General features: G+C 37.3%; 2 protein-coding genes across 2 annotated transcripts; both read right to left on the bottom strand.

The window, feature by feature from the left end:
• Positions 1–6,515: 6,515 nt before the first annotated feature.
• On the bottom strand, positions 6,516–8,956 carry LOC140035136 (cyclin-D4-1-like). Its single transcript, XM_072074872.1, has 5 exons — positions 8,279–8,956; positions 8,039–8,125; positions 7,569–7,905; positions 7,317–7,429; positions 6,516–7,081 (listed from the first exon to the last, which is right to left on the bottom strand). The coding sequence occupies exons 1-5, from the start codon at positions 8,516–8,518 to the stop codon at positions 6,800–6,802; spliced, it is 1,059 nt and encodes a 352-aa protein (XP_071930973.1). The 5' UTR covers positions 8,519–8,956; the 3' UTR covers positions 6,516–6,799.
• A 1,191-nt stretch (positions 8,957–10,147) lies between these two features.
• LOC140035135 (nucleobase-ascorbate transporter 7-like) lies at positions 10,148–14,851 on the bottom strand. Its single transcript, XM_072074871.1, has 14 exons — positions 14,254–14,851; positions 13,803–13,900; positions 13,519–13,695; positions 13,306–13,406; positions 13,102–13,177; positions 12,692–12,751; positions 12,396–12,580; positions 12,164–12,260; positions 11,808–11,894; positions 11,659–11,717; positions 11,224–11,315; positions 11,043–11,120; positions 10,687–10,847; positions 10,148–10,552 (listed from the first exon to the last, which is right to left on the bottom strand). Exons 1-14 carry the CDS (start codon positions 14,348–14,350, stop codon positions 10,334–10,336), a joined length of 1,587 nt encoding a protein of 528 aa, XP_071930972.1. The 5' UTR covers positions 14,351–14,851; the 3' UTR covers positions 10,148–10,333.
• Between the last annotated feature and the right edge of the window lie 4,321 nt (positions 14,852–19,172).

Raw genomic sequence — 19,172 nt, 5'->3', positions numbered from 1 at the left:
TGTGGGGACTTGATGCCTCTCTGCTCCAATTCTTGGTCCTGCTCGATTCTCCTCCTGCGCTGCAGGAACGAAGAGCTTTTAATGCAAGATCAGTTACAGAGCTAGCTCAACCTCCAGCTGGATTCCCCACTCGTTTTGACCAAGAAAAATGCTTTGTAATTCAGGGTCCGCATTCAAACAAAGTAGCAAAACAAGTTTAAATCTGTGACCGACCAAAGAAAATTTGAATCAGCACTGCAGTGCATGCAACTTGAGAAATTAATATATATATATGCAAATACTAGGTCCTACAGATTATTATAAAGAAGAATATGTCCTGCTGTCAACTGTACGCCCACATATTCTCAAGTGTTGCCGTATTACTGGAAGTAGCCTTGTGAATGATTTTTTTTTAAATATGTATGAAAAACAAGGGCAAATAACATGTTTCATTCTTTACATTCATTCAGCAAAAACATTCTTTTCATCTCTCATTTTTAAAATGAAGTAAATTCGTCCTAGCATTTAAAAATTGAAGTTTTAATATCCCTGAACCCAACTTTCAGTATGAATCAAACCATCCAATAATCTAGTAATAAATTTTGGGGATAGAATTGATAAATCATTTGGTTAATTCCATCACATTCACATGACATTTATTGAACCAAAAAAGGAAAAAAAAAATTAAAAGTTATAACATAAAAAGGTCGTTCTTTGCCTTGCACTAGTAGAGTTTTTGTTGGATAAATCTTTTCATACATCGTTAGTATATGCACTTGCAAATACATGTATACCATACATATAAAATTTGGTATTTAAATTTAAATTGAAATGATGTGACAAGTCAGTGTATATAATGATAATGTAGGAAAAATTGATCCTTTTTTTATGTTATAATTTTTTATTCTTTCTATTTTGAATTCATTAAATTTCACTTGAATATTAAGTTGAATTAACCAAATAATCTACTGATTATAACCCCGAAATTTGTAATCGAGTTGCTAGGTGATTAGATTCAAATTGAAAGTTGACTTTAAGGATGTAATAGCTTTAGTTTTTAAATGTCAATAACGAATTTATTTTATTTTAAAAGTGAGGAATGGAAAAAATATTTTTGTGAAATGTAAAAAATGAAACTAGTCATTTTTTCGAAAAATAATTATCAAGTGGACGGAAATTATAGAGAGTAATTTAAAAGGAAAATTTGACCAATAAAGCAAAGAGATATAGGTCAGCTTGCCAGTTACGGATACAGCAAGACAAAAGATGCATGAAAAGTGAAAAACAGAAAGAAGAAATTTTGACTAAAAGGCTAAAAAAAAAAAGGTAACAGTATACAAATTGAAAAAGAAGAAGAAGTAGTAGCAGCAGCCAATGCAATTGGTTTAGTTAGGAAGGTCGAGTGACGTTGCAATTGGTTCATTTGATAACGTGGGGTTGCTTTCAACTTTCCCAGCAAAAGTGTCACATATTCGAGTGTTGTTTGTGTGAACTGAGGACCGCTTCCTTCTTGAGAACGTTCATGAGTGACCTGCGACTTTTAATGTTTTGTGGTAAACTAATCGGAGCTCAATAATTTTTTACTGCTAAAATCTAAGGATTGCATTTTTTATAATTTTTCATGAAAAATTTACTGTAGCGATTTAATGTATATAAAAAAAAAATCTAATAGAAATATATGATCACAAAAAATATGAAATTTTTCGTTGAAAAAAGGCTGTCCAAACAAGGCCTTGAGAAGGCGGAGGACCGCTAGATCATGGATGAACAAAAAAGTCGGCATCTCCCCGGAAGAGAGTTATGGCTTTTGGAGGGAGCGGCCCTGTTTCCGTACAGTCCATCGCTGGGACGGACGTAGGATGTGACGGGAGACAGGAGACAAGAATGAAAGCTTTGATGGAGATGAAATCTTCCTCTTTACAGCTGGAAGTCCGTCATTGGCATATCCCAGCTGTCTCCCATCCCCAGACCCGCCCTCATATTTCCCAGTCATATACTATCGCTAGCCCAACCCCCCCCCCCCGGCCGGCGCCCAAATGGCGGAGGGAGGTTCCGCCATTTTCATTCTTGAAGTTGGAGTGTCATTTCTCCAATTGCGTTTGCGAGTTGAGTTGAGAGTACTTAAGACTACCTGACAGAGTGAGACCCCCATTATTTATTATAAATACTAAAAAAGGAACAAGAAACGCGCTCATTTCCACACTGTTGATCAGCTCGGGCAGCGTTGCCCAAATCTTCTCTTTGCGTCGAAATGTTGCTCAAATCTAAAACAACAGAAAACTGCATCACTCGCATCTTCTCCTACTACTTTTTGCTCTCCGGTCGTCGCAGAGCAGCAATGTATCCAGATCCGGGGATTAATCCATTTAGCCAAGCAGCAAATTAAAACTGGCTAAACCCTTTCATGCACAGGATTTTGACATTCATCCTCAGTGGAAACGCAAAACCTAATATATTAATTGGTTTTTTAAAGGCCTAACCTAACTAGAATCCCAGAACCAGCTAAAGGCAGCAGCAGAGTTCTTAAAGATGGATTTCTTCCTTAACCTTTCATGTCGAAATCCAGGGTGAAGTGATTGAACTGAACTTGTAATAGACAATGCGAAATAGGGCATCATCAGGACTCAGGAGGAGCAGCTATAAATAAATTCCATCAACGTGCACACTCTGCCTGTTCAATCTCTCATTGAATGGTTAGTTTTACTAGGGAGCTACCCTGGTTTCCTCTCTGTGAAAAACTTGGATGGACCTGGTCTACGACCCCACACATAGACCCAGTGGTGCATAAATTTCCCCATCATCCTTGTATAATCTTTTTAAATCCTGTAATCCAATCGAGCCTTGCCATGGTTAGACGGATGGGGTAAAATGAAGTCTCAGGTGGTCGTCAAAATTCAGAATTCGACATCCAGAGTTGCTCAACCTCTCTAAAGCTCCAACTTCGATTCTCCATAGGATGTTTCGGTAGTCAATCATAGTAATTCTCCATAGCAAAAATAAAGTAATTTTTTGAGAGATCGCGTTTAGCAAAATGGCTTCCACCAATCATCGATTTTTAAAATCTCATAGCTGGTTTCAAAAGTGTATGTTCTCTAAAGATACTAATAATGCAGGCAAGGAACTCCCACAAATAACATAAAACTCAAACGATGACACAAACTAATGGCTAGTTTGGGAGTTCAGATTTCAAAGGAATAGAAAGGAAATGAAGGAAAAAGTGGACTTTTCTCCGTTTGGGACATTTAAGTGAGACGAAAAGAAAAGAAACGAACGGATCTTGAAAGAAAGCCGACCGCTGCTACACTGCAAAATTTTTTTTTGACAAAAACGGACGGAAAGAGGAAAACTGATGGAAGCTTACAAAATTTTTTCAAATTGCCCATTTTATCCTCATAAAAGGTCTTGAATAAAAATTTATTGACATATATATCCAAATCATTTCATTTCTTTTCAAAACTCCTGAACAACATTAAAATTTCTTTTCTTCTTTTCTTATCCTTTATTTTTTCTCGTAACTTACCCTTTCTCTTCTTTTCTTTTCTATCCTCAACTCACAAACTAGCTGTAAGAGATTTAAACTAAGCTATTGCAAAACTAGCACTTCTGAAATGCGAGATAGCTGACCTCGCATTTGTCAAATGCGAGGTCTAGTAGCCTTTTTTTTTTACTTTGTAGGTAAAAAAATTTAAAGTGACTTTGCATTTAGTAAATGCCTCTGTTTTAAAACTCGGATCGGACCGATCGGTTGAACCAAGAATAGGCCAAGTAGCCGGTCTGGGTCATATTAAAAAATTGAAAATTTAAAATCCGGTCAAAACCGGTCAAAAATCGGGTTTGATCGGGAAAAAATCGGCTTTTTCCGGTTCAACAGTAGTTTTTTTAAAAAAATCAAACTTTTTAATATTATGTTTTGACCCTCTTAATTGTTAAAACTTATTGATATACCTCAAATATTTGATACTTTATAAATATTGTCCTAAAATTTGATGTTATTTTTCAATTAAATTCATAATTTTAATTATATACTTGAAACATCAAATATATATGAATATACCTTTATTAATATCAATATATTATTAGATATTATATATATAATATTTTAATTTTTAAATAATTTTTATTTATGACATCATCCGGTTCGATCCCTATCGACCCCCGATCGAACTCATTGATCCCTGATCCCTGATTTCGGCCGAGTTACTATCCGGTCCAATTCTGAAAACACAGGTAAATGCGAGCTACTACTGAATGCGAAGGCCCCTTACACGAAATTTCATATTCAAAATGTCCGCTTTACAAAAATTTTTAAAAATTCATCATAATTTTGGAAAATTTCTTTTTAACGAGTCCCTACGATATGGGCAAAGACATCCATTGGACTAATGGAATAATGTAGTCCAAAGGAAAAGAAAAGAAAAAGGAGGAGAGAAAAAGTAAAAAGAGTCGATTGGGTGATGGACGGGGTTGGAGAGAGGATGAGTGACTACACGAAGAAAACAGAAAGCTGATGGTACAGTTCAAGCGCGACATTCACGTAGATGGTACCCTACGTTGACGTACTCAGATGTCGGAAACGTGGCAAATCCCCATGCATTTGGTCATCCACCACCAACCGACTTCTCTGTTTCAGCCTCAAGCGTACAGACAGACGAAACTAGAAAATTTATATTAAAGGGGCAAATTTAAATATATAGATATATATATATATATATATAGACTAAGAGTATAACACAATATAATTTCAAAAATTTTGTGGCGTAATGTTTTAAAATTCTAAAGGCAATTTTTATAAATTTCAAGCTTTTAGGAAACAAAATCATATTTTCCAAAACTTGGGGACACTGAGGGTCCGCCCTTGCATGCACACGAACGTAATATGTTTTCTTTTCATGCATTTAACACCTAATCTAGTACCATTCCACCCCTTCATTTTTTTAAGTTTCTCTCTGTCCAGTATAGAGTAGGAGTAGGTGTAGAATAGATTCTATCATATATTTAAAAAAAAAATCAACCTCTTGGAGTAGTTCACCGTTAAGAAAATTTTGAATTTATACTCGAATGAAGGTTAAATGATCAAATCTTTTAACTTGCATTCTAAAAATCCAAACTTTCTTAAATATTTCATCAACTAGTGCATAAACACTCATCTAAACCGGCGATGATTCAGTTCCTTTTGAATTATTCTTTGATCTCTTCACGTCCCTCTTCCCTTTGGTATAAAGTAGGCATTTGACCTCTTCACGTCCTCCTTCCATTTAGTATAAAGTAAGAGTAGATTTAAAATATACTCTATCGTGCTCGGAAAAAAATAATAATACCATTTGCTTAAATACAAGGATAAGTGTTCGTTAGCAGGTGCGATGGCTTATTAAAAAGTATTTCACGTAATAAAGTTTTCAATAAAAGCACTTATTAAGCGCTTAATTGTTTTGTTTAGATGCATATTTGAAGGAGTGCTTATTTATGCTAAATAATGTGTGATTTTGAACTTTTGAGATATATTTTATTTTTTAAAAGACAAAAAATATTTTAAAAGAACTAATTTCGAACTTTTACTAAAATTACTTTTGACACCATAATATTTACTTCTAAATTTATAGAAGGACAGTTACCAAACACTTTGGAAATATCTTTATCATCTAAAAGTACCTCTTTAGCAAAATTATCATACTCAAAAATAGCTTACCTCATGACAATTTGGATGACCATTTTTTTTTTTAAATGCTCAGCTCATGACAAATTGGTTTTTTATCATCTGAAACAGGGCCTTAGGCCCTCCTGAAGACCCAAAACAAAACAAAACAAAAAACACTCAAAAAAAAAAAAAAAGGCGTGACAACTTGGATGACCATTTTTTCAGCTCACCCCGTCTAATTATCCTGGCAGAAAACCATTTCATGTATGGGAATCAATCAGGACTGCAAAACCTTAAATATAGTAGGCTAATTCATGGCTATTTTCTTTGGGAGCAGAAAAGGGCATCGAATAGATTGGCAACGAGCCCAATCCCTCTATAATGCCACTTGGAGCGTAAATCTCATCGAAATCCACTGGTTAGTGGTCAAGTACCATTGATAAACTAAGGGAGACACTGACGAAGTCATTTCCCTTGCTCCGCAGAAAGCCTTGCACATTTATATTCTAATTTACCTTAAACGAACAATTAACTAATGAGACACATGAATTACCATTAATAAAAGTTAAGCTGAAATTATCTTTTGGGGAACATCCTTTAGCCTTGCATCACCCTTGTTGTAACGTTGTGGAACTCTACATATGGATAGGAAAGAAATGCACTAGAAACGCATTCCCGCGAGCGTTATGGGATGGAAGGATTAGATTGGATGGTAAGATAACAAAGGAGATTTTAGTTTAAGATTCGAAAAAAAATGAAGTAATAAAACAGAAGGGACCACTGAAAGAAGATGCCATTGATATATATATAAAAAAAAAAAAAAAAAAAAAACGGTATCAATCATAATATGATTGGAATGGAGAGCATAATTGAAACATCAGGAGACCACATGCAAGCAATATAATTCACAAAATGGGTCCTTTTATATAGGCTAATCCACTGACTCAGCCTGGCCAAATATGGCCACCATAAGACTACAAAATTCATACAGTTTTTAAGAAATTACTGAAGATAAAATATACATATTTCCTCTACTCTCCTTCAATCCAAGCCGTCCAAGGTGTTGTCATCCAACGGCAAAGAGAGCTACGAGCGAAAAAATATTAATAAAAAATAAATAAAATTATTAGCTGTAGATTGCAAACATGAAAAGGCAGGGGAGGGCAGCATATGAATACGGCCGGTCTAGCGTCGCAATTCCTGTATATCCCCAACAGAAGATCGCAGCCGCTTGGGTTGCGGCGGCTCATGCTCTTCAGCGGCGCCAATAGTCCCGCTCCCGGCCGCCGAACAAGGATTCTCGGAACGCGTGTCGCAGCTAACACAAGCCGCAGACTCGAGGACGCCGACTGGGCTCGGCGGCGCAGCAGCTAGAATCTGCATCCTTGACCTGACTTTACGGTCAGATCTCGGACAGGTGTCCACCAAATACTCTTCCATTAGTTGGTGACAGCTTCTCACCATTTCCTGTCCCCAAGAAAAATTACGCCCGGACCAACAAAGAAGGAAAAACAAAAACAAAGGAGAAATCACCACCAGATTTTCACAGCTTTCGATGCTTCGACTTTGACGTCAAAATCAGGGCAAAGAAAGTACGCCATAATTTCATTTTCCTTTTTTTTTTTTCCCTTTCAATCATAAAAACAACCACACTAAAACTGCGAATTTCGAATTACGACCACAAATGTACAAAATTCATTACTTTTTCCACCCTCTCGTAAAATGTGTGAGGTAATGACTCCAATTCCTTCCCGGCGGCTGATACCACGGCAGCCGCTGCAATAACCGACGGCGAGAATCTCACGAAGTCTATCACTGGTTGACCATACATACCCAAAATGAAAAAAGAAACAATAAATTGAATAAGTTTTAGTACCACCATAAAAGAAAAGAGTAGTTATACCACAATAATTCAGAATTACAAATATTGATCGAATTGGCTAAAAATAAATACCCCGGATGGTGTTTAGAACAAGATCAGAAGATGTGGATAAAATGTGAATAGCAGTAGGAGTAGGGTGTGGGGGCTGTGGAGAGGCATGATGATGAGCAGAGAGTGGAGGAAGTTTGGAGATGAAGTAGTGGAGGAAGTCGAACGGAGTAAGGGAGGAGAGTCTCCAATCCAGATTGGCCATCACCAAAAGCTCCATCCTTTGAACAGTATTGGGATCGAATACGTAGGTGGGATCCAAAATCTGGAGGTCAATGAGAAGGGGGACGCGAGGTTCCTCCATCTTAGCAGCCAGGGAAAGGCAGGCCACCGATAACAGCTGATATTGCCACCCATTTCCCTGCAATCAAACCATACCCACCATCACCCGCCCATGTCGTATCCACTACCACTACCAATACATTGTCCCCACAATGTACGTATTTATTTACACCAAACACAAACTACGTATCCAAGTTCCAGTATCAGCATACCGGGAGATGGTAAGAGGAGAGGAACCGGTCAAAGTAATTGACGGCGAGGAGAGCCGTTGCGGGCTTGAAATCGTAGCGTGCATGGACCTGTCCTCCAGGCTCCCCCAACAACATCCTCGGTTAAAACTTCCCAAACCTTAAAAGTTTATGGTACTAAATTACAAGTAGACAATATATTTTTTTTTTATTAAAAACTATAAAAATGTAGATGACGTGTATATATGGTATATACTAGACCACCTTGAGAATCCAGTTGATGGAGTCTTGGCGGGAGGTGAGGTGGTGGAGGCAGAGGCGGCGGAGGAGGTAGTCAGGGGAGGGCATATGGTGGCTCTCGGAGTCGAAGAGATGGTTGATGGTGGACTCATCATCGGGCTCCTGACTGTGGGGGATCGCAGCGTCGGGATGGGATTGGACCACTTCATCGGTGTCCTCGGGGCAGTAGAGGGGAGCACTTCCGGCAGCTGAATGCTCAGACATGGTGATGGAGGGCAGTGGTCAGACAGCGAGGCAAGTTATAGATGGCGGCGCGTGATGGCATATTTGGGGGGTGGCCAAAGCAGCTGAGGTCGGAGGAGCTGGAAGGGGCACTACTACAAGGCGGAGGATTAATTGTGAAGCATTCGAGAGACACATGGCAGATTACGGTTTGACAAGTGAGGACATGTTTTTTACAAGTTGTGTTTTTAATTGTTCAGGGAGAAGAGAAAAGAAGAGAAGTGAAGTGAAGCGAAGCGAAGAGGGTGCGTTTTCATGTTGTTTTTGTTCTCTTGTCTAAATAAAAAACTTTTTTGGCTGTAAAATGTAGTAATGCTGGCGGCCTTGTTTGTATTCTATTTTTTTCTCAAAAATTTTTTTTTTAATGTTTCTATTAAATATATTTTTCAATTATTTTTTTTTTTTACCTCACATGCATTATTAACTTGTTATAATATATTTTTTTTATAAAAATTCAAGAAACTAGCAATTCAAACAGAAGTATGTGGTTTTCGATTTTTGTTTTTTAAACACGAATAGTTTTGGGTTTTTGCAATATGGTGTCGCGTGGTCTGTACGAGAGGGCAGAAGGATTAGTAAAAAAAATTTTTGATTGCAGAGAGAAAAGAAGAGAATGTGAAGAGGAGAAGAAACGGAGATTCTTGAGAGAGAAAGGGGGAGGTGCAGGAAACTTTGGTGCGGGTAAGATGTGATCCCTAATTCATTCTTGTTCTGTAGGGAAGAAAACAAACTGGACATGGGCACTTGAAATGACAGCATAAAGAGGTACGGCTTCCACTCTCTTAATTTGATGGGCAATGGAAGATGGGATTATTATTGTTGTTGTGGATCTGTGGACTTGGGTCAATGATAGGATGCTGTACGATTGCACTAGTACGCATAATGCTCCTCCTCCACCTCATCTTATGGTTATGGGTAAAGGAGGAGCGCTTTGGGCCTCTCTTGGTTTTGTGCACCTTGACAATTCACGTTGCGTGCACTTTGGATGGATAGGATGACAAATTAGTCCTTTCCTTTGATCAAACTTAATCTTCTTATTAGCCACTGAAATGCCACAGCTGATTGCGATTTGCACCTCCCTCCCATCTTCTCTGCTTCTTTATTGTTGTGTTGTGTCTACACAATTAAGTATTAACCCCACCCCACGTAGACATCCACAAGGGCATCAACCTTTCTTTCTCCCTTTTCTTCTCTTGTTGGTTTGGCCCATAGGCCATAAATTTTCAGTATCGTCCATAAATTTCTAGGGTCACACAGGAAAGGCAAATGAATTTTGGGCCGCCGATGAGAATGATCCACAGCTACCTATAGAAAAAGGGGGATGAAAATAAAGGAGAGATTGCGCTTGCCGAAAGTCACACTTAAACATGCTCATCGAGAAGCAAACCAATATGCTGACAGATTGGCAAAATTGGATGTTCAACAAGACGTGACTTTTGTATGCTATGAAAATATTATTTTTATGCTTTGAGAAATCTAGTAGATGCAGATCTCAAGGGAATTTGTTTCTTTCGTTTTGTACCTATAATTTAAGTTTGTTTAATATATAGTCCCTTTTATTACCAAAAAAAAGAAAAAGAAAAAAAGAAGCAGATGCACAACACCACCAAAAGCAGAACAGCTTTGAAACTACTATCATCATCTGCGTACCAAATTACTTTTCCATCATCTCTAATTCTTTTTTCTTTTTACCTCCCAAGTATCCCTCTACCATTAATCTTAACAGGGTAAAAACCAGAAGAAAAGAAGAATGTCACTGCCCATTGTACTGCTGCGAGTGTATGATGATGCATGTGATTAAACTGAGGGGAAATATTTTGTAAGGCCAAAAGGGAGACCATAGAATTCTTCACTTCTGGGATCTCTCTCAAAGGTCCTGTACTTTGCCCACCAGTGCCTACCGCTGTCTTTCCTGGTTAGACTGTGCTTGCGTGCCAGCGTCAAGTCCAAGAATAAGGCCACAATGCCCGCTACGGTAGCCGGGGATGTGAAGACCACCGTCATCAATTTGTTGAACTGCAGATTTAAATCGTGTAAGACAAATCTAATAATCTTCTCCGAGTTGGAAGATTTGTTGGAAGATTGGTGACCTTGAAAAGCTAAAACTATGGACGTACAGCCGAGAGCATGGAAAAAAAAAAAATACATACCCAGAGGGAATGTGTGTTGACGGGGCCATGGCCGCTAGTTAAAACATAGCCGTTAAAGTACTGCGGTACTGAAAGGCCCATGAAGAAGGAGAAGCCTAATATAAACTTGGTTCTGAAGCTATTGAGGTTGCAGAATTGAAGTAGACCAAGACCTGCAGAAGCTGCATCGAGACAGACAGAAGAATCAACTCGAAAGGAGAAAGGAACAAGCTGCAGAATTACCAAAAAGCGCGCCATTTTTTATTTTTTATTTTTCCTTTTCCTGTTGCTATACAATTCTTTTCTTCCTGTTTCAGGGATACTAATAACCGCATGGCTTGCTCCATTCTAAACAATAACGTTGAACACATACGTACACATCAAAGCGAACAACACGCAGTAGAGTGCTCCAACAATAGGCAATGGAATAGAAGCGAGAACTGCTCCAAATTTCCCTGTTCACATATAGCAAAGGTTAGTCCAAGTTCAAAACAAATTTAGGAGAAGAAACAAAAGTTAAATCGTGTCTCCCTTCCAAATATTGAAGCAACGACATACCTAATATGGAGAAGAAAAGCATAAAAACAGCTGATATTTGGATTACTCTTCTGCTTCCAACACGCGTCAATGCCAGCAGACCAACATTTTCACTGAAGTAACCACAAAGAAGTGAGGGATTATCAGAACAGTTTGAGTTTTTAATAGATCAAGAAGTGAAAATCGTGTGATTAATAATGAAGTTAACTGAAACATTGATATCAGAAACTAAAATAGGTGACGAGATTATAATTTCTAATCCAGACTCGCCACATTGTTCCGTAAATCTGCTCTTATCTGTTGCGCGTTACATATGTAATGTATGTAACCGACCATTACATACTGAATTGCACTGATAAAGACTATCTTCGTTGACTGACGAAACTTATGGCGCTTTCGAAACATGAGCAAGCCGGATTGTGCTTAGTGCTGGTTTAGGAAGAGTATTGCACTTACACTGATACAGTCGATCCACTTCCTGTCCCCCATAATCCATCAAACAAAATGGCTATCCCCTGACAACCATATAAAAGAAATGAATTAAACAAAAGAGCTTGCGGAGGCTGAAAGGAATAATCATGATTTATAAGGGGATTGGTATCCACCAGCCAGCCAACACCACGGCTCAAAACGGAAGGCGGAGTATGAGTTGCGCTCCCAAATCTTGCTGCTGCAATAAACGCCCCAGTAGACTGCCCAACAAAAGGGTCAGACATTAGAAATCAAAATTGTTGTTGGAGAAAACTTATCATAAAAGGATTCGAGTACAACAGAAATGATTAAGTACATCTTCTGAACACCCAAAGAAAAAAGGGGATGGCAAATAAAAGAAGTTCAGATAGAGAATAATAAAGGTATTTATGTATATAAAGCTTTGAATTATGTTGGCAACTGAAACAGGAGCAACTATCTTTAGTATCTCTGAGCTAAGCAACCAATATATGCGTTGAGACAAGCCAACCTCAACAACAGAAACAAAAGCAGCTGCCAGCATCAGAATAGCTTCCCCAACGTGCAGGCTGGGAGTACCCCATTGCCATGGATACGGGAATCTTATCCTGCATATGGAAGGAAAGAAGGAGAAGTGAAATGAAATGTCCTAAGCATAGAACCCGTGCCAAAATCATTACAGCTGATACTACTGACACCAGTGACGCCAAACATGATAACCACAGATATCAATTTGTACTCACCATGAAGCTCCACTTATAAGCCCAGATCGATCAACACGACAACTGAACTGAGTTTGTGGGGGCCTATTTTTGTATGCACCAGCAACAGTCAAAAGTGCAGCAAATGCCCATACCAGTCCTACAGCGATTAGGACAGCAAATCGATCGAAGATGGGGCGGTTCAATTTATAGAAGTGAGGCGTATACTGCAAAGACATCAATTGCACGTACCATGAACACATGGGCAAAGCATTCAAATCGAGAGAAAACACAAATTAAGATACAAGAAACTAACATGTTTGAAAATTAAGGATCACCTGAGATAATAGAACCAGAATAATTAATTCTGGAAGACCAATCTCGATACATTGCGCCAGCTACAAGCATGAAAGATGATAATTAAAGATGAGAAAAACTTGTCAAGATGAAAATAATCTGTATTACTGGTAAGTGACAGCAAAGATAAAACACAAAGTAAAGCACAAAAATGAAAAAGCTATAGTGAAACAGTGCGCTATTTTTTTTCCCTCAAGATAAACCCATGATCGGGAGCGAGGAATAAACTTCCGTTCCAACGTACACAATAATATTCCGTGAGCGCAATTTAACATCACAAGATTACCTACATCTATTAGTTTGGTTGAGCCATCCCATGTAAATTCAATTAGCCAATCATCACCTTAAATGAAAAAAATGAATTGGACATAGAAATTGGATGAGCTCTTACCAGAGGGAAGCCGTGTTCATAAAGCCCAAGGCCAACCAGAGTTACCAAAGGAACAGCGGAAAGAGGGCTAATGAACCTACAATATTAGGCGAAATAGAATTGAGTTATTTTCTAGAATATGTATGAATAAAACAAAATCGAGCAAATTCTACTAGTACTAATATAAAAAGTAGTAGTACTATTAAGTAACAACTAAGACATCACCTCACGACAATTCTCCAAAGACCCAAAAAACCAATCAATATTGGGAGTATGGATGATAACATGACAGCCCCTTGAACTGCCCTCATCGTGTTTTTGAATCTCTGGGAAAGTTTTGATGACAGAAACAAATGAAGACATGGTAAATAAGATGGATTATCGGGACAAAAGAGTATCGTGCGCGTCTTGCTCTGCCAATGCTTGGCAGACATATACCTGACGAGGATTAACATATACGTTGAATCTACTGGCTAAAGCAACAAAAAGAGCTGGGATTATGTAAGTGAATGATCCCCGCATCACGACCGGAAGCCGGGTTCCTAACCAAGTCTGTAACAATGTATTCACTCCTGAGACAAAGAGCATAGTTTGTATCACTTGAGCTTTCTCTACCTGCAGGTGGTACAATCAAAAAACAAGAAAACTCCAAACGGATTAGCAGCCAATCAAAATTGTTCTATTTGAATTGGAATTGGGCTTTCTAAATGCAAGACTCTTACATTACCACCGCCCATTTGGGGAACAATGATGGTGGCGATGATGACTGTAGTCCCTATCATCACCAGGAAGTGCTGAAATCCCAGAATTACGGCTTCGACTGCAATTTTATTGTTGGCAAATCAACGGTTACATTTGCTCAGAAATTTTGAAGTGATCGATTGAATTTTCTTAATTGTCAATCATGTTATCAGCATTACTAGCATGAAAAAGAAAGTCAATTCGACAGGCCAACCCCAGCTTCTCACAGAAGTTCTAAATTGGAAACTGAAAAATTGGCATTGAGCATTTTGCAGTCCAACAAAGCCACCATTGCATACAAGCAAGCAAAAAATGCAAAACCAGAGTGTCAACTGGGGGCAATTTCACACAAATTACGAGCCGCTAAAATGGGAAGAAGAAGAAGAAGAAGAAGAAAAGTAGGGGTGACAATTTTTCAGAAAAATAACGTACGCCAAGAAGGGTTGCTGTTGACACAGTAATCAATGCCGGTGAGCTGGTCTTTCACCTGGTGTGGCACCAACTCATCCCCCTTCGCCGGTACCGTCATCCCTCTCTCCAAGAAGTCTTAAATCCAATAACTGCAAAACCAAAAATTCTTACAACCCTCAATCAAACATTGGGCTACCCAATATCTGAATCATGCAAATGTGCATGTGCATGTAGGAGTTAAGTTGTCAGTTCTATTGATGACAAAGCGAGGAAGCTGTTGCTCAAAGGAAAGAGCCAGTTAGTACTAGTCCGATAAAAGAATCAAAGGAAAAAGGCAGATGATGATGATTGATGAGATGCTACTACTAGTAGGAAAGTGATGGTTATTGGTTAGGCTAAGGCAGGCAGCTGAAGTTACGACTTTTTGTTACTTGGAAGCCAACGAACCTTAATCATCTCCTTCTACTACTTCTTCATTCTACATCTACCATTATATGAATTAATGCGTACAATTATGGTAGTAGTATACTGTCATTTCCTTTTCCCTGAAAGGCGAACCTAACGATGGAAGCAACATACGAACGTCATGACGACCTTTATCTAGGAACCACTGAGCCACCGAAGGACTAAATTCCTCTTTTGGCTTGAAGTGTTAGAACATTTTTTTTGTCTAATCAGATTTGTATATCTACTAACTCTCCTTGCATAGAATAAATTAAATTATAAAAATATTATCGCTGATGTAAAAGAAAAAAAAAAAGATAGCCTTTATTTAGGACATCTCAAGGTTGGGGAAAGAATAATATTGACTACATGCGACATAGATGATATTATTGTGTTGTTATATTACGCACTATAGATATTAATGTTTGGATTTATATGTTATGTATTTATTAAACCGACAAAGGAGGAGTGAGACAAAAAAAAAAAAAAGACGTAATATGAATTGCAAGAATTGATCAAGCCTCATGATCAAGACAAAAAAAGGTCACTTAATTGATTCTTATGAAAAAATACTACTATTATTGCCTTTGGGTTCTTTTTTTTTTTTTTTTTGTGTTTTGGGGCGAGATTAATAGGTCGAAAGCTTTAATGCTGACCAACTTAATTTGGTCGGAGGCCATATTAAGTTAGGTAATGTTGTTGTAACGCAAAACAACATAATGAGTTGAATTAGTGGTTGACATTCTAATTATTGGCGATTCAAAAGATTATTTCAGGTGCAAGTTGGATTAACATTATTATTTTTATTATTGGTAGGGTAGTTAATATGGTATTGTTTCGTATTGTACAAGGTCGTTAGTATTAGTTGTCTGTGTTTGTCAAAAATAAAAAATAAGAAAAGATAAAAAATTGATTGTATCCTTTGTAAGCAAATGTCAAGAAATGGTTTTTACTTTTTGTTCGCATCGTTCAACAATTCCCTATCTGCTGTGACGAGTGAAGTTGTTGCGTACTAGAAAGGGTCGTTTCTCTTTTTCATTTCGTGTTGGATGATCCTCACGGAGATGTAACGCTCCTCTTGACCATAAAATTCTTTTAGATTTACACATTTAGTTAATATTTGGCACACTTCTAATGTTTGTTCTTCATTGATGAGTTTTGTCTGTTCTTCATTGATGAGTTTTATGGATTTGTAGTTTGATGAGAAATTGAGGATTAATTATGTTTTTAAGGGGGGGGGGGGAAAGAGGAAAAGAAGAAAAACAACTCTATTTGAAGAGTAAAAGTTTAATACAGTATCCCACGAAAGCTTAAAACTTTTGGAAGAAGGATTTTGATGCAAATTAAACAGATGACGCACATATTTTGTACATAAGATTACTCCCGAATCGTTTCACATAAAGAACAAACTAGATTTAATGGCATAAAGAAATTATAATTAAAAAATGTTTCCTTTAAATTTGTAAAATTCGAGAATGGCTATTTTCCTGTATTAATATCACTGCCTTTCAGTCCACAGAAAGATTTAGTTGTGTTTGGATTGCATTTTTCATGATTTTTCATGAAAAAATTACTGTAACGATTTGATGTATGTGAGAGAAAAAAATAATAGAAAAATGTGATCACGGAAAATGACGTAATTTTTTGACGGAAAACAGCAATCCAAACAAGGCTGTCGAACACGTTAGGAGTGGAAAAAAAAAAAAATTTCGACTGATTTATATTTTCTTCTGTCGATATCCCGTAGGGTCGTTCGTGGTCAGAAGATGGTGAACCAACCTGGATCTGCTAACCCAATTCCAGCACGAAATCCATCCGTATGCATTTGGGTATTAACAAAATTTTAAAAATTGTAGGAGTCAAAGTTTTAGGTTGGAGCATTGGGCATTCTTCGCATTAATTCAGTCAGTTTGAGGACGCATGTCCTAGCTTGCAAGTTAGCACAACCTGCAGCCCCCATCCTTCCTTCAACTACAAGTTATGCGATGAAACGAAGGCGGCCTTACAGAATTCCTCGGTCATGACATGATGATTAAAAATATGAAGCCAAATTATCCACACGCATGGCATCTCAAAACGATCAAACTGGAGGAGGACCAAAGGAGATAATCTTAGCATTAGAATGCAGCCAAATTGACAACAAAGCGCAGTTTAGTTTGTAAGACGCTTCACTTATAATTAATAGGTGACGGGTTCGAATCGTCAAAGAAGACGAGTGAATGAAGAACTATTATTGATCGTTTAAAAAAAAATGAGAAGAGTTTAGCCAAATTAATTACTGAAAATTAAATTGATTGTGAGGATATATAATTCATTACCAGAAGAACATTTTCAATATTTCTAGAAAAGAAAAATAATGGTCATTTTCTGGAAAAGAAAAGGATGTCATAATATTTTTTTGTCTTTTTTTGGGACACAAAATTAAATTTTGCTCACAACACAAAATTTATGTTCTTTTTGCAAATTTCAAGATGTAATCTTTCCCACAACGATATATGTATATGTGTATATATATATGTATATATGCGATTCTTTCAGCATCATTTCCTAGTGCAAATTTATTATCATGTATATAACCTGAGCGAGTATTTATTTTGACAAGGAAAAATGAGAACAAGTTTGAAGTTATGAAACTTATACCTGGTTGAAGAACAGCTCGGATCACGCAACTGGGCCTGTTGGGCTCGAAAATAGACAATTCTTTGTGAAGTGAAGCAATTAGAAACGAGCAAGGCATCCATTTTAGTTACAGATCACAGTGCCGTTGTCAAAATAAACAAACCCAATTTTTTCTAAATAAAAGGCCACATCTACATTTGGGCAATGAATCCGATTTACATTAGAAAGGCAACCGAGTCCAGCAGACTCAACCCTAATATTGCGCCCCTGATGGGCGGTGGTAATGTAGGCTCTTGCATTTTTTTTTTTAAAGGACTAAGCTCTTGCATTTGCAAAGCCCAATGCCAATTCAAATAACGCTAGAACAATTTTGACTTGATGCTAATTCTTGTGGACTTTGCTTGTTTTTGATCGTACAACCTGCAGGCAGAGAAAGCTCATTGTTATGCGGGCTTTGCTCGTTGTCTCAGGACCTGATGCTAATTCTTTTGGACTAAATACATTATTATTGTTTAGTTTTTTGTTAGATCTAAGAGTTTTTTCATGTTTATACGTTAGATTTAGAATTTTTTGCATCTTCTCGTCAGATGTTAGCATCAGTTTTGAACTTGAACCAATTGCATACTAGATCTAAGAAAATGTACATGCACATATTTATGAAATAACTCGTGCAATTGGTCTGATCTGAATTCACAGTGTAATTTTTCTTATATTGCAACTCCTAACTAGAGGCATGTTCTATGCATTTTCTATTATTAGCATAGCATTTTTTGTCAAGTGAAAGAGCTAAAAAAGGTCGACCACGGAGATGAGGGCGGCCAGTTGACCTGCAAAGGACAAAATACGGGACTAATTTCCCATTGTAACTTCGACGCTCAAGTCAGCTGTGGCTAACTTTCTATTGTAACTCCGATGCTTAATCTAGTTAGGACTAACTCCTCGCCGTAATTCCGACGTTCAAGTTAGTTGGGAGCTTAATAGGTAAAATAAGAATTGTAGTGATGTCTACCTTTTTATGAGTTCACTTCTGTTATTTATAGAGCCTTACCAAATAAGCAATAGGAAGATTAGGTTTCTTTCTTTGTTTCGTGATAATCGTTCCACCAGATAATCAAAGGTTTATCAGGTGGTTATGGGTAGAATTTTGGAGACATTGTAGACAAATAACTCCCTTCACAAAAAATATTCCTAAAAATGATTCAATTTCATACTTTATTCCCATAACAACCTTTTTTATTATCCATCTGATCAAATTCAAATGGAAATGAGAAAAAGGGTAAAACCTTTCATTAGCCATTAATCTAGTTCAAAAATTTCCTACATGACTATAATACTTTAATATGAATCTATCATCTCATTTTTTATTATAATACTTTACTCTGTCTTTGCTTGATATTCTACTGTCCAAAAAAGTCCTGAACACTTAACATAAACGTGACGATATTTCCAAAGATGAGAGCAAAATCTAAAATCTGACGGTTCGTCTCTATTCCAATTGCAGTAATTTTCTCTTTGTGATCCTTTCCTTTTTATTAAGGAAAAGAAAAAATGAAAGAAAAACCCACTACAAATCCAGGGAAATTGATATTATCACTAAACACGAAAGCAAAATCTAAAAAATTTTGATTATTTATTTTCAATTCAGTTGTAGTAAATTTCTCCTTCTGATGCTCTCTTTCCTATTAAAAAAAAAAAAACTCACTACAAATCTAGGAAGTTGGAATTATTAGTATGTCTGTACAGGACTCTCCGTCACTTGTTCATTCAATTAACTCTTTCCGGAGTTTTAGTTTTGATTTTGTCATGCTGCATTGAACGAGAACTGAATGGAGATGAACCGCTATTGGTTCGGATCCTTCCGATGGTGATGCAGTGTG

This window comes from Coffea arabica, chromosome 2c, assembly GCF_036785885.1.
Source record: "Coffea arabica cultivar ET-39 chromosome 2c, Coffea Arabica ET-39 HiFi, whole genome shotgun sequence".
NCBI classification, from domain to species: Eukaryota; Viridiplantae; Streptophyta; class Magnoliopsida; order Gentianales; family Rubiaceae; genus Coffea; species Coffea arabica.
Note: the sequence above shows the minus strand (reverse complement) of the source record. Positions and strands in the feature narration are given on the sequence as shown.

What these genes read in the sequence shown, in the direction of transcription:
- LOC140035136 (XM_072074872.1), bottom strand. Translation starts at nt 8,518, where the DNA reads ATGTCTGAGCATTCAGCTGCCGGAAGTGCTCCCCTCTACTGCCCCGAG. An exon ending in TCTCCTCTTACCATCTCCCG is followed by an intron (nt 7,906 to 8,038) that starts GTATGCTGATAC and finishes GTTTGATTGCAG; the next exon opens with GGAAATGGGTGGCAATATCA. An exon ending in TTTACGAGAGGGTGGAAAAA is followed by an intron (nt 7,082 to 7,316) that starts GTAATGAATTTT and finishes TCTTGGGGACAG; the next exon opens with GAAATGGTGAGAAGCTGTCA.
- LOC140035135 (XM_072074871.1), bottom strand. Translation starts at nt 14,350, where the DNA reads ATGACGGTACCGGCGAAGGGGGATGAGTTGGTGCCACACCAGGTGAAA. An exon ending in ATGAACACGGCTTCCCTCTG is followed by an intron (nt 12,752 to 13,101) that starts GTAAGAGCTCAT and finishes TCATGCTTGTAG; the next exon opens with CTGGCGCAATGTATCGAGAT. An exon ending in GCTTTTCTTCTCCATATTAG is followed by an intron (nt 11,121 to 11,223) that starts GTATGTCGTTGC and finishes ATATGTGAACAG; the next exon opens with GGAAATTTGGAGCAGTTCTC.